Here is a 15,363-nt window from a genome sequence, read left to right on the forward strand (position 1 = left end):
CGTTTATCTTTATTCTAATTGAGTTCTTATAAAATCAATGGAGTGGTGGTTCTGTTACATAGTGAATAAACACAGGTTGGTGTCAGTTGGAGGGTTGCCAGTTTGGTAGAACCGCCGCTACTGTTCTAGTGTTTCAGTGCACAGAACCCCGTTTACATAAAGTACAATTTAAGAGCTTTAGTGCCTGTTCTCAAACCCAGGATTGATTTTTGACCTCAGCCTGTAGCTAAGACTAATGTTGACATCATTCTAATTTATTCGGTTATAAATACAATGATAAACTCTAGTAAACAAATGAGTAACCCGAAAGAATGTCACTTTTACTGCATTGAATCGCAGTCGGAACAACATACAAGATTCAAAGTGTAAATTCACTAAAAATAATATTTTATCCTGCATTATATGAACGCCAAACATAATGGTAAATATATATTTTAGTTGCTTGGCTTTTTATTATTATTTTTTATTTATTTATTTTTGTTCGGCGACAGTTGAGCTGAAGAAAACATAAATTTCCATCTTAAAAAAAAAAAAAAAAAAAAAAAAAAATAGAGTTTGGTTCAGAAGTGCTTTGAATAGAAAGTGGCGCTTGCTTGTTTTTAATGTGTGCCTCCATGTTTGTTATTCCCGTTTTTAATAACCCGGTAACGCCCTCTTTGAGTCCGCCACACCCAGCTTCAGCTGAAACAGGACACCGGGTAGAACTTTCCGTGCCGTGCCAAGCTGGGGTCCTGCGTACAACCGACTCTGAACCCAGCTTTTAACTCCAATATCTCAAAGGAAAGACAACATGAAGGTTTATCTACGGATTCTGTTACTCACATGTTTAGTTATTGGAACTTTAACTCAAGGTGAGCCTGCTTTTCTACCAGTTTTTATAATAAACTGTAGCTACCGTGATATGTGCTAAAGGACGAACTCCTGTTAGCAAGTCGCGTTTAAGCTAATTTACACTATATATGATCACTTTAAGCGATAGAACTCATGTTCTTCAACAGTTTTTCCATGATCATGTGGGGTGTGTTCACTTCCATTTAAAGCCATGACATGTCGGCTTTAAGGGAACATTCTGGTTACATTTGCAGTATATTAAGCCCTTTTTATCATGCTATGCTATTTTTATGTTTTTTAAAGCGTATTCCACGTTTATTAATTATAGGCCATCTCGAAAAGCATTTATTTTTCCTACTTATTTTGATTATTAGGCCTGCAACGATTCCTCTTGGTGATCAGTGTCAAACTCAAGGCCCGGGGGCCAAATCCGGCCCTTATGGAGCATTCAATTCGGCCCGCTGGTTAAAGTAAAAATGACACAGAAAACATGAATCGTTGTGTAAATTAAAGTCAATAATATTTGCAGGGGCTCACAGTTTTCCCCGGTGCTTATATTTTGCACGATTGCAGTCATTTTTATTGTTAAACTATTAAAAAACTCAATCTTTCAATATTGCTCAACTTATATTATACATTTTGTATTTTATGTATACGTAGAAGTGTAAACTAGGGCACAATGATGTTGAAATTACTCATTTTCCCACATTAAATCTGTGGCCCACTTGAGATTAAACTGCTCCATGTTTGGCCCCTGGACTAAAATGAGTTTGACGCCCCTGCTGTAGGTCCTCGTTTACAAAACATGATCGATGGATCTTCTCTGCCTCGAAGCCTTGTTTATTTTATTTATTTTAATTTTAATTTACGTTCTTGTTGTGGGTTTGGTGGATGGGAGGGGAAACGGAAGTGGATTAATGGACTGGATTCAGATGCTGTGACTCATCCTGTTTAACGGACAAATGGGGATCAAGTGAGGACATGTGAAATATTATGGCCTCAAAGTGTTGGAAGGATCAAACTAGATCACCAATGTGTCCACAAAACCCTTCACAATAAAACTACACAAAAAATCTGACAGAATAAAGCTGATGGAATATGCTAAATGTTTTTAATAGTAGCGTTTGTTTCATGCTAAGCGTGTATACTTTGTATTTAGCCTATTTCTTTATCACATACCAAGTTTAACTTATAAACAATCTTTATCGGCCTCAGGAGGCTTTAGCCCAATGTTGAATAAACATGTTTTTGCTGCCAAAAAGTAATTTGAAGCAACTGCACAGCTACAGGCTGCTATGACTCAGTTAATGTCATCAATTGATGTGTTTGCTAATGTTGGTGAGCTAATGCTCTAGCATTCAGTCTTACATTAGCATGTGCTTTAATTCAGTTGTAGGGACATATGTCAGAATATGTGCTTGATTTAAGAAATACAAAAGTAATACAAACTAGAAAAAGTGCCAAATTTCCCCCCGCTAAATTAAAAATTGCAGACTTCCTGTTGAATTTAGGTTGTAGGTCCAAATTACATTTGTGCTAGTTACGGTCCAATGTAGATACCTACTGAATGCCATCCACCTAGGTCAAACCAGTGGAAAGTTAGAAACGCGAGGTGGCGCTAACGAGTCCCAAAATTCAGAAAACTCCACATACATTTTTTCACCAAACTATACCCACCTGCGAAATTACATGAAATTAGGGCCTCAAAAATCCAAGTAAAATGTCAGAAGAAAAAAATTTAATGAAATAATTAGAAACTGTACGGGAACAATAGGGCCTTAATACCGCCTTTGGTGCTTAGGCTCTATTAAAATAAAAAAAATAAAAATGGAGGCTTGTTGGGGACATTGCCCTGGTGAAATTGGTGTTTCCTTTTTTTTAAAAAAAAATATATTTATGTATTTATTTTGATTATTTTTTAAATAAATTTTTTTATTATTATTATTATTTTAATTTTAATTATCTATTTTTTTTTTTTTACATTGGTGTTTCCAACACACATTCGTCCTTTGATGTGGAATCTACATGAATCCTCAATAGAAATAAACAGAAAAAAAAATAAATAAATAAATTTGAAAATGTTTTGTAGCCTCCGTTTGAAAATTGTTGTGAATCTGCTTCTGGAATCCGGTCTAACTTCCCACTAAAACCAGTTTCACACCAGAATCTTACAAACATGTGAAGCAAAAGACTGCTTTTACCGACAGCGTGATCCTGACTCACCCTCTTCAGAGCCGTGCAGACTTTGTATGCGTTGCCGTAGCAACACAAACACAAAGCATGTGTTTCCCCAAGTATGCAGCGGGAGTACAGTCAGAGCTCCACCCACTGGCTGACTGTGCTGCCCTGAGCGTGATCATCTAATACAACTGTTGTGTTTTCTTTCCCTCATGCAAACCAAGACTTTGGCTTTGATCTATCAGACGCCCTTGATGAGGAAGCGAGTGAGTGACTTCCTTTTCAAAAAGGCCTCTTTTTTTTGCCTGAAATGTCATCGTGCTCCTGTAACGCCATCGATTTGTGTTTGTCCCCTCAGAGCCGACACCCCCCAAGCCAGCAGAGAAACCCAAAGATACAGGAGGTGTGTATCGTCTTTACTGCAAAAGTGCAATATTAAGCATCAATCAAAGGACAGTTAGCTTTGCTTTTTCCAGCTATAATATTTATTTATTTATTCGTATATGTCTATGTGTCCTCTTATTTGGTTTGTTTTTGTTATCTTGGATTTTGTTGTATTTTGTGTTTTGTTGTGATTTTGGATGTTTTTTATGTGTTGTTTTGTTTTTTTATTTTTTTTTTTTTTTCATAATTTTTGTATTTTGGTTATTGATCTGTGGGTTTTCAGAGTCATTTTGTTTTTTTTTGTTGTTTTGTTAGTATATCTGGAGTCTATATATTTTCTGTTATTTTTGTGTATTTTTGGTGTAATACTGTGCACTTCTCGTGTTGTGTTTTTTTTGTCATTTGTGTATTTTGGTAGTTATTCTTGTTGTTTTTGGAGTCATTTTGTATAACATTTTGTCATTTTGTCTATTTAACTGACATTTACACATTATTATGACACTTTCCACCCATTTCATGTGGAAATACAGAATATTTTTATGTGCAGTTGTTGATGGAAAGTTGTCCATAGTTTATATTGTGTGTGTATTCGGATGAACTACTAGCTGTAGCAACACGGCTAATGCATCTCTGTAGGTGTGATTACCACTGAGAGGGGTTAGATGTAACTCCTGCAGCAGTTTTACCCACAATGCATTTGTTCTCTGCAGATGGCTTGGACCTCCTCGATGCTTTTGGCCCAGGTAACATCTTAATGACAAAAGTGCACACATGTATTATTTGTTTACATTCATCCCTTCATTAAGTCACAATTCTTTCTTTATCGTCTCAGATCCTGTAACGGACAAACCTCCCGTTAAACCACCCTACAGCGGAGGAGGTAAGTTTAGATATGTTTTTCAGATCACGCACTCATTATTTTGACTTCTACTTGCATTGAAGTCACAATTTACAATATTAGCATCTCGTATTTTCTGTTTCTGGGTATACAAATTCCGTTTTAATTGGATTGCCCTGATTTGATGTATTTACTGATAACTAAACGTCCCAAACTCATGCCAGAAAGACTTAATAGGGTGGAATTAAGTCAATTCTAGTAAATGTTTGTGGTTTTTGAAGCTTCAGAACTTGAAATGGTATGCTAAAATTCATAGCAAACGATTCCAGAATTCCAGGTTTCCCATTTCCGTTCCATCAGCTTTCTCTAAATAGATGTCATTAGTGGCTAATAAACTTCCCGGACTTATGCTACATAATCTCAGTGCGAGCTTGTTTGGCACGAGATTTGACATTACTGTCCTTTTTTCATTGGGTCACCAGTTTTATGGTCACAAATGCTGTAGAAAGGCTTGATATATTAAGGTGCTCATACGTTCCGCGTCCTATAGCTAATTTCATGATTTCTGTCACGTTCCATGATCAAGGTCAAGTGGAGGCCCTACAATAAACAATCAAATCATAGCAGTCAGTTCCTCCAGAAATCAAGCAAAATTTACAGCCAGAACTTGAAAATTGGAATAAAAAACGGAATTTGTACAACCTGTGGGCTTTTTCTTTGCCTGATTTACAAACATCTCAAATAAGGAGCACTTATTCAGGTGCACATTGATTAATACGCTTTCAAATAACTGGATAATGTTTCCAAAGATTTTTTTTTTTTTGGCCAATTTTTGGGCAAGTTGCGCTGTTTTTTTATCTTTAACTCAAAATAACAAAACCCGTATTTTAATCTATTAGGCAACCAACCTTAATAATCAATCTTCTAAAAGTTTATTAAAGGCTTAAACACAAGTAAGCAGCTCCCTTTTACTACACAAAGTATTATTGGAGACTTTTGCAGATGAAAACGTTGATCGTTTCTCTTTACAATGAGCAACATTTAGCTCAGTCCTCGTTAAAAGTCCAAGATTTTTCAATAGACTTTGGTGTTAATAATATTAATGCATTTCTACAATACTCACTCTTTAGGACAGTAAAATAGGTCATTCTAAGACAAATTACTGTAGGGATTATTCTCTGTATCATTGGAAAATGTGGTTATCATACTGGGAAACTGTTCCAACTGCTGTGTTTATTTATTTGTATGTTTGTTTTCAGGTGGTGGACACTTTGGCGACTCAGACTTAGACTTTAACAAGAACGACGGCAGAAAACCTGGAGGTGAGTTAAATACTCTGGTATATTTCGCTCCTTTGCTGTGATTAGCATGCTGTATGAATGACCGGGTCCTTTGTTTACAGGCGGTGGAGGATTCAGTGACACCGATCTGGTGGACAACTTCGACCCTGATGGAGGCAAATCAGGAGGTAGGACATCAGTTTGTTTGTTCCTCTTTAATTCAAACACTAGGCAGCATCTTTGTGATTGTAAATATTGTCCTTTCTCTTCTGAATCCAGGTGGCAGAGACTACGATACTCGTGGTGAGTTGTTTGCTATTGATTTTGGATCTGTTTATTGTTTTGTTGCTTCGGCTTTATTTACTTGGTACTAAACCCCAAAACCACTTTTTTTCTGCTGAAAACAAATGTATTTATTTTAGGTATTAAATAGTGCTGTTAATTGATTCTGGTCCAACTTTTAACATTTTAGTCAAAGTATCTAAATTTGGCGTATTGTGTTGTAAAATGTGAGAGTGACTGCTCTCTATGGGTTGAAACCTTGCTATTACAATTGATATTGCTATTGGCTGACACCGAAATTCTGTGATGTCACTGGACAATCGTGCATCACTGTTGGCCCCGCCCCTCCTATAAAAACTAGCACCTGTGGCGAGGAGATTGGATTGAGAGAATTGTAAATAGAGAGCTATACTGAGTGTTAAGTAGCTAGTTAGTATAGCATATATTGTTCTTTGGAGATTTTATAATATAGACTGGGCGTGTCTTAATTTCTCCAGGAGCCCCGCCCATAATCAAGGCATTTTTTTAATTTCCCCCTAGTGACAGGTCAGCAAAAACCAGGGGGTTTAGTTACTCTTTAAGCTGCTACAAAGACTTTCATTTAAATCCTGGTTATCTGATCAGCAACGTGTAATAGTAATAGTAATCCTTGTACATTGATCCAATTGTTGTGTTCCTTACAGGTGGTGCAGATCAACCTGAAGGTAAGCCAATGCATGTTCCCTTAATCTCAATCATACGACTCAATGCGTGTTCCTGGACGGCTTCTGTCTTGCATGTTTTCACATGCCTCATTGAGTCGGTCATCATAACTATCAAACAAAACTAACCGGTGCTATAACGAAGATTTTTGTTCTCAAATTCACTCGTCACTGGTGGATTTATCACGACCGGTGGGTGTAGTAATGTTACTTCTTGTGTGTGTGATAAACTACTGCTCTGTCATTTGTTGAGGATTTCCTGTTTCCCTTTATAGAGGAAGTGAGCTTCACTCTGTCTGTTTATATCACTGAGTGTTTTTTCATGTTCCGTCTGTTGCTTAAAACTGTCTGATTATCACCCTTGTGGTTATGCCACACGTCACATGTGGGTTTTGGCAACAATTGGAACGGATTGCAGCCGCAAGAAGCTAAAGTGCAATCAATGCCAGTTGGATTTGATAGTGATTTGGTGACTGACTCGTGTCTCACTGTGTTTTTAAAATTTTCATCTATTTTCTTGATGTTCCTTTAATGCATAGCCAAAGTTTGACTAAGGGGTTTTGTGCATGGGTGATGATATTTCCACCTGTGTTCTGGTTCAGAAAACATACATAGGGCAAATACTGAAGTAGGTTTTTTATTTTGGAAATTACTTTTTACATTTGTCATTTCATTTTTATACAAATATCTGTACTTTCTGCACAGTAGTAGTAAATGCATGACAGTTTTTAGGGGGTGAATCTGGCAAGCATAGCAGACAACATTCACTCATGGACTTATTAGGTTAGCTTAGCGCTTCTTTAGCTAGTTTAAAAATGTTTGAAAAATTAAACAAAAGCTTCATTTGATGCCTGAATTGGCCTGAAAACAGCAGTTATTTTTTTAGGGAGAATTTGTGCGGGAAGTACATTTTGTATATCAAAAGTGTTCAATAAATGAGAAGATTCATGATTTGGGGGCCAAATATTTCCAGAAAAGTATAGTTATGTTGCCACTTAAAAATATTGCCAGAGACACTGACTATTGCGGAAACTGTGTAACGCTTTACTCTAGAATTTAAGTATTTGGAGACAGCCTGTTGTTGCGTTTTTTAGTTTTGTTTTACAACATAATAACAACATGAGTTATTAAAAATCATTCTAATTTTTGCACGCAAGTAAAAAAGTTCTGCATAAAGTTTACTTGGGCAATAAGTTGCATCAGAACCTTTATTTACATTTTAACAGTTCTTGCAAAACCCAAAAATACCTTTATTTGAACTTATTGATAAGAACATAATGTAGTTCTGCACCAATTTACACCAACAAGCATAAAGTGGCTTTTTAAGACACTAAACCACAGGCGTTGCTAGGCAATAGTCGGTGCCTGGAGGCAGCCATTTCTACCTAAACCAAAGATTAGTAACGTACACCTTCATCATGCCGTTTGTAAATAGAGTTCATGCATCATACATTGAGCAAGCGACAGAGTTCATAAGCAAAACATTATTTTGTGATCTTGAGGAAAATCTTTGACAGTTTGGCAGTGGTTATGACGATGCACGGCATGTTTTAACGTGCATCTCATAGCAAAATGAGTTTGACTTGAGATTATCTTTGCATACAACTGTTATATAAATAAATTTGCACCGTGGGGAGGTTTGCTATGAAACCCAATGAACAGGGTTGGTTGTTTGTTGGTGTTTTGAAGTTGGCGTCCCTTTTAATCACAGACTGACAGCTTCTGTTACTGCCTCCTCCCTTGTTTAGTGCTGGGATTTCTTGGATACTGGTGCTGTTCGGGTATGAGAGATAGCCAGAGTTGTCTGATATTGCAAATGTGAAAAATTAACTATAGAAGTCCCAACAGTCAGAAGGAAGGCGTTATACGAAACCTACTACTTGGTTTCCTACTAAGATGCCAGTTGAGGGCGTAGGTTCTAGTTGTTGCTACAACAGGGTGTCATTGATGCAACAAGTAGTTGATGTAGTGAAAATAGATATTAAAGTTACACATGCTATTGTGCTGAGTGATAATGTAAATGATAAACAGGAAGTCGCAGTGACAAAGCTTTGAGGAACACCAGAACCGTGGTAGAAGCTTGCTTTACTTTGATAGGTACTTGATACTTCAACTCAAATAACATCTGTAATCTGATTGACGCATACAGTACCTAAGTTAGTCACTAATTGGTTTTTATTCTTTTGAGTGTGAAATATAGATATTAACTTTAAGGGTGTGTGGTTAATGGTGGTGTAGTCTTACATTTGGTACCCGTGGTTTGGTTCCGCTGCCTAAAACTCGGCTTCAAATTGTGTGTCATTGCAGATCTAGACCTGCCTTGGGGCCAGATCCAGAAGATGCTAAATGCTAACATGCCTGAGGAATTCTATATGTGGCTGTCCAACATGAGACAAGTCCTGGCCCCATTGTTACAGAGGGCCCTGGATCTGCTGCAGGCTATACCTTGAGCTTCTTTGCGCTCCGTTGGGGGGGGGGGGTTTAGTTTACTGGGTCTGAACTCAGATTGCTGGTTTACAGAAGATTTTTGTCAAAGTCTGACAAACTGGAGGGACGTAGTTTGCTTTAGAAAGAATATTTACATGTTACTTGATGCTAATTGTTATGCTTGAGGTTTCTTGACGGTTTGTGGTTTTTTACCTATTTCGGCTATTGTATGAATAATGAATATGCACCTTGACTAGCTAGAATTTATACATTTATTTGTAGAACGAACACTCCGTGGTGTACAAAGCAGTGACTAGAAATATTGATGTGGTGTTTGGCTAGGAACATTAGCTAATGGGTGCATCTTATACCCAAGTAGCAATTCAGCTAATAGTGGACTCTGCAGGGGTGTGAAACATATTCACAGACATAATAGAAAACGGGCAGAAAAAAACAATAATTTTGTGAAACCAAAATTACGTATATTATTATTTTTATTTTTAAACAAAATCAAGCGGAAATTGCAATACGAGATCTACCGCCACATGCAAATTTACTGAAAATATCACTCAATTTTTCACCGTAAACAACTGGACAAAGAAACCAAAATCACAATTCTCGCGCACAAAAAAAATGACGTAACAATTCGTGATATGACTACTTTACCTCCTGAAATGGAAAAAGCTGTATGACACAAACTGAACCGTCGCTGACATATTTTGGGAAAGATTTTGCTCATTTCCACGCAATTTTTTGCCATAAACGACTGGACAAAAAGACAAATCGCAATTCTCGTGCAAAAAATGATGTAATCTCACGTGATATGACTACTTTACCTCCTGAAATTGAAAAAGCTGTATGACACAAACTAAACTCTCACTGACATATTTTGGGACAAATTTGCGCATTTGCATGCAAATTTTCATCATTAAACGGGTGCCTTAATGTGTGGCAACATCATCAAATGGACAGACGTCAAAACTTGCGCAAAACCTTGCGTGATTTCAACGCATATACAGCAAATAAGCATTAAATTAATAACAATAGTTAACTTAATTCAACATATTAGGCATGTTTGGTACGGTTTCTTGATTTTTTAAAGCCCGTAATGATATTCGCGAAAGCCGCTGAAGCGGAAAAAGGTTAAGTGAGGAGGAAAAGGTAACTTTAAAATTTTGAATTGGAAAAACGCAGACTACAGTGAGATCAGAAGACATAACGAAACAGTTCACCACACCATCTTGTGGTACAAAGTGGTACTTCAACTAAACTAAACCCCTCGCTACATGATGATATTTTAGAACATTGAACATTATGTTTAAGAACATAATGCCAAACTTTAGAAAGGAAATAAACTCATGTCGAGGAGCCCTTTACTCTCGCTGCCAGTTGCTTCAGCACACATTCTTAGCATAGCTAGCTTTTAAAGGCCCAAACACAAAGGTGCAACCTACCAGGACCTGTTTGTTACTTTCTACACGATGCCGCTGTCTCTCGTACTGTATCACAGCTCAAAGGCTGCACTGTCTCATCTGTTTAATGTGGGTGTTTTTATTCCTTTATGCTGGAATGTCTCCAAAGGATTTCTACAATGGTTGCTATGTTACATGTGTGTACGGGAAAAGGCATAAAGCGAGGTGAACCAAATAAGTCTTCTTGTCGTAATTGATTTATCACCCATTTCAGTTCTTTTTTTTTTTTCCACTTGTCTGCACATGGTGTCAAAGGCCAACACTACAAGAAGTGCAATCATTATGAGACAGCAATGTATGTTTTGTTATTGCTATGAAATAAATTAATGTATTTTATTGCTTAATTGTGACCATCACCAGCCCTCCCTAAGGAAGTGTAAGAAACATTTTATTATAGGGAGGATGTAAAAAGGGAGAGCAGTGTTACACCTAGGTGGAGGGGGAGGAGGAGGAGGAAGGGAGCAGGGAGAGAGACAAGGTAGGAAATATAAAGGGTGGGGAAGAATAGATTATTTTACAGTGAGGGTGAGATGTGAAGTTGTAGAACATATTGTGCTTATTATGTTGTGTAATCAAGCCAGTCTGGTGACAAGTGTGAAGCTTAGCTATAATGGTGGTGGCTGTGAACAGGGGGAATGAGTGAGTGGTAATACCTAAAGCAGGTATTTGGGATTAATGTGTCTAAAGTTAAGCCCAGTATGAGTTTTATCCCACATCCCAAGGCGTACCAGTGCATCGTAGACCAGTATAAGTGCAAAAACCGCTACTACAAACCCAGGAGCCGCCCCGGGCCCGCAGGTGCAGCCAGGCCAGCAGAAAGAGTTGGGGCCGAGGAGCCCCAGGCCACCCCTCACAGCTGCCCCCTAGATCCCAGGCTAAGAAGCAGCCACCGCCCCTCACACACACATCCGAGAAAGCCAGAAGGAGCCGAGCACCTAGTGCATCCCGCCACCGACCCCAACCCCAAGGCCCCCCGCCAGCATCCCGCCCTCACCCCCGACCCACCCAACCCCTCGAGGGGAGGGCCCAGAGTGCCCCCCCTCGGGGGGTTGAGATGAAATAAGACAATGTTATTCATATGGATGTGCAGTAGCTTTATGCAAAGCTCATTTTAGTGCTTAAATATTACGGTAGTTTTAGGATTCACTACTTTCTCACTCACCACTTTATAAAAACATGAAAAAGTATCTATTCTCTTCTTCCCTCCCGAAACAAGCCACGCTACAGAACTCACTCACACGTGCTGTCCTTTATAGGAAGAAAAAACCTGAAGTGGCGACACTTGTCGATATATTGCAGCTGGAGAAAGAACACGTATTTATTATTTGTGTAATATTCATGCCTGTGTTCTATAGACAGATGTAAAGCTTATTGTTAAGAAATGGGAATTCCCCCCTCGTGAAAGGCTTCTCCTTTCAGTCACATGACATGACACACCACCACCACCCACTATGCTGAATAACTAGGGCTTCACACCCTGTCTCACAGCACTGGGCGTGTCCACATCAGCTTTTACAGTCGCGCCGCTCCCCTTCATTCCAATGTCACTGCGTTTTTCAACATTTTATTACTTACTAACAATAATAACGCAAGCTAAAAAAAAAACCCTGATTATTCAGTCTGGCTTTTATGTAGTGCTTTAATTTTTAGGGTTATTTTTGTGCTAATTTCAATGTTTCATATTTAAAAAATTGCTCCTTTCTCTGCTTTTTTTTATTCTTCTTTTTAAATTTAATAAATTGCAAATTAAATAAATAAATTGTAACTTAAATAAATGAATTGTAAATTTAATAAATACATCGTAAATGTAATAAATTATAAATTGAATAAATAAATTGTAAATTAAAATAAAAAAATTCTCTATTAAATCAATAAATTCTCAATTAAATAAATAAATTCTAAATTAAATAAATATATTGTAAATTAGTTTAATTAATTAGGTAAATATAATTTTATTTAAAAAAATAGTGTTTTAAATATATTATTGTTATTTGATGGCATATTTATTAAATCAAAAATATGTTTAACTTTGATCTCATTGTGAGCGTTCCAGTTTTAGCATGTTATAGTGCCACCTTGTGGCTAAATCTGGTCATGTGACTGGGAATGTTTAAAATGAAATGCTGCTTCTTTGTTAGGCCTTGATTTTTATGAACACATTATTCACATGTAGACAGACACAGTAACAGCAGATTATCAAAAGCATGACTATGTTTACAGTGACATAAATATGTCAACACATCACGCATACGCTGCTAAAAATAACAGTGGAACATTGCTGTGAGTCTGTGGTCACAGTAGTTATAAATTGACTTTTTAGATGATTCTCAACCCAAATAACAAAAACAGATCAACTGAAAGTAATCTTTACAGTCGGAATAAGAGGAAAAATGGCTTTAAATGCAATAAAACAGGAAAGAACAAAGGGGTTTTCTCTATTTTTGTTGTTTTGTGTTTCTTATAATTTATTTTGTGTATTTTGTTGTTTTTCTGCATATTTATCTCTCATTTTGTGTGTTTCTGTTTTTTTGTGTGTGTTTTTATCTATTTTAGTCGACATCTTTTGTGGTTTTTTTCTACTATTTGTTTGTCCTTTTGTTGTTTTGTGTGTTTTTGCAGTACATTTTTGTATTTTTGTTTTGATTTTGTGTTTTTGGAGTCATTCTCGTGTAGTTTATGTTGTTCTTTTCTATATTTTTCTGTCATTCTGTGTATTTTGCTGTGGTTTTATATAATTTTCCCTCATTATGTGTGTTTTCCGGAGTCAATTTGTGTTGTTTCACTATGATTTTGTGTTTTAGGAGTTGTTTTTGTGTATTTTTGACACAGTTTGAAAATCTGAAATGCATTGATGTGATTGGTTGGTTGCGTGTCGCCTGCAGCTAAAGCGGAGCCGGGGAAGATCGCGGGAATCGTCAGCGCCGTTGGTGTAGCTATTCTGGGAGCGGCTTCCAGCTACATCGCCTACCAGAAGAAAAAGCTGTGCTTCAAGCTGCAGGGAGGTCAGTGTGTTTGACTTTGTATAGAGTAGCAGTAAATGGCATAAACATTCTAAAAAAAACTGTCAATATATTTCAGATCATGTTTACCTTTCTTTTCTTTAGAAGATCATTTTACCCTTAAAGAAAAACATAAATAAATCTAGGGGTATACTGACAAATAAAAAACTCAGATGCCCACAACAAAAATATGAATACCAATATTGTAATTGATTAGGAAGCCTAACAAGATAACCAAGAGAGAAATATATTTTAGTGCATTCTACAGCTGGTTTAACACATGGGTCTAACTGAGCCATTATCATAAGAGATGCTAACACAAGAGGAACGTTACATTTTATGGTTTTACATATATTTTTTTTTATTAAAGGCTCAGAAATCGTTTAATCGTGATTGAATTTTAGTAATAGAGAAAGTAATTGTAATTGACGTTCAAGGGTGAGAAAATATTGTTCATTTTAATTGTATTTAGAAAAAATGTCGTAATTGAGTTGTAATCTTCACTTCAGGTGAAGATCCAGAAAAAGGCCAACGAGGGACTCACTCCGAGCCTCAAGGTACAACAAGGCTTTTACTTTGAAAATTTGAATTTGGTCAAACAAAGTCTCTGATCATATACTGTATGTTAACGTATTTCTGTTCACAGTTCTCAGCAACCTTCTTCAAAACAACTAGACGTCCTCAGGGACTCCTGCTACTTTGCTGCCTTCGTTTCTCACTTCTTCAACAGAAGCTACGCTTGAATAATGTACATTATCTTCATTTTTTTTTTTCGTTTAATGCTGGACGGTATTTTGTTAACTCTTTGGATGTAGGCCAATAATCATAGCTTATGGAATGGAAGAAGACATTGATGGAAAACATAAACTCGCAAACATTGTCACGTTTGTGCCTGAATTTATATTAAAAAAAACTTGCAGTAGTGGCTACAAAAATGACTAAAGATATAGTCATGTATCAATTCTGGGATTATCAAGTTCATTTCCTTGATGTTTTGTTAGCATTTTTGCTTAAAAAAACGGCTAATCTCTGTATCTATAGCTGCTCTGTCACGTCATAAGTTAGCTAAGTGTGTGACCGCTTGTAACTGGATGTGAATCCAAGAAGGAGCTTTTGAATAGGTATTATGATGTTTATTAGCAAACACGCACATATCATGTACACCAATGAATGGCTAGAACTTTATTATCACGTGTAAATGTGTCATATTCAGTTAAACTTGTTGTTGTTGTTGTCATGCTAGCTTACGCCCTCATAGAGCTAGCTACTACTAAACTACACAGTAGCATTTTGATGCTAAGAAATAAAATTGCCATTTTAACGCAATATAATAAAGATATTCTACACATCAGGGTCCATGCAGTTGTGGAATGGTTGGGTGAGACACTTTTCGAACATAGCTGTAGCTAATGTAGCTCACGTAGCACCATTAGCTGTTGCTAATGTAGCTCATCTAGCGCCAAGTCAATGCTAGCCAACTGCTAACCACTTGTAGTCATACAGATTGACTCACAGTACTATTACAGGTAAAATACAGATTATTATTATTATTATTTTTCAGCATAAAACAAAGAAGTCGTCACATTTTACTGCACTGATGTCTCCTTCATATTTTAGAAAATATTTTCATGTATTTTTTGTGGTTGAGGAAATGCATTGTTTTTATTTCTTGCAGTTGCACAATTGTACTGTGAGATTTGTTTTAGCGCGTCGTGTGTCTTTATTTTCCTCTCTCAGCCGTCATCTGTTTGTTTTTAAGTAAAGAAAGATACATCTGGTTTACAAATGCTCGTCGTGTTGCTAACGTCTCAAAGTGAGTGGCAGCATTAGCCATAAACTGTAAATACGTGAGTCTGTTCGACACGTTTGCTTTCGCTTTGATGATTTTCAGTTGTTCTGTGTGATTCAGGTCGGTTTTCAGTTTAAATGTTACGTTTGAGAGTCTAATAAAATGTGTGTTTTCCAAAAAAG

The 15,363-nt window shown here is 36.9% G+C and overlaps 1 protein-coding gene across 2 annotated transcripts; it reads left to right on the plus strand.

The window, feature by feature from the left end:
• Positions 1-655: 655 nt before the first annotated feature.
• Positions 656-14,740, plus strand: cd99 (CD99 molecule). Of its 2 annotated transcripts, XM_028468265.1 has the most exons (12): positions 658-851; positions 3,234-3,275; positions 3,368-3,412; positions 4,104-4,136; positions 4,226-4,273; positions 5,491-5,553; positions 5,634-5,699; positions 5,791-5,814; positions 6,477-6,497; positions 13,276-13,395; positions 13,902-13,949; positions 14,039-14,740. In XM_028468265.1, exons 1-12 carry the CDS (start codon positions 791-793, stop codon positions 14,065-14,067), a joined length of 600 nt encoding a protein of 199 aa, XP_028324066.1. In that variant the 5' UTR covers positions 658-790; the 3' UTR covers positions 14,068-14,740. The 2 variants fall into 2 exon arrangements, with proteins under 2 accessions (XP_028324076.1, XP_028324066.1); XM_028468275.1 differs by lacking the exons at positions 13,276-13,395; positions 13,902-13,949; positions 14,039-14,740 and adding an exon at positions 8,802-10,568 and having other exon boundaries at positions 656-851.
• Positions 14,741-15,363: the final 623 nt, after the last annotated feature.

The sequence above is a fragment of the Gouania willdenowi genome, chromosome 2 (assembly GCF_900634775.1).
Source record: "Gouania willdenowi chromosome 2, fGouWil2.1, whole genome shotgun sequence".
NCBI classification, from domain to species: domain Eukaryota; kingdom Metazoa; phylum Chordata; class Actinopteri; order Blenniiformes; family Gobiesocidae; genus Gouania; species Gouania willdenowi.

Bases quoted from the DNA above. Each gene is read 5' to 3' on its own strand.
- cd99 (XM_028468265.1), top strand. From the start codon at position 791: ATGAAGGTTTATCTACGGATTCTGTTACTCACATGTTTAGTTATTGGA. The intron at 852-3,233 runs GTGAGCCTGCTT...ATGCAAACCAAG, and splicing joins TATTGGAACTTTAACTCAAG to ACTTTGGCTTTGATCTATCA. The intron at 5,700-5,790 runs GTAGGACATCAG...TTCTGAATCCAG, and splicing joins TGATGGAGGCAAATCAGGAG to GTGGCAGAGACTACGATACT.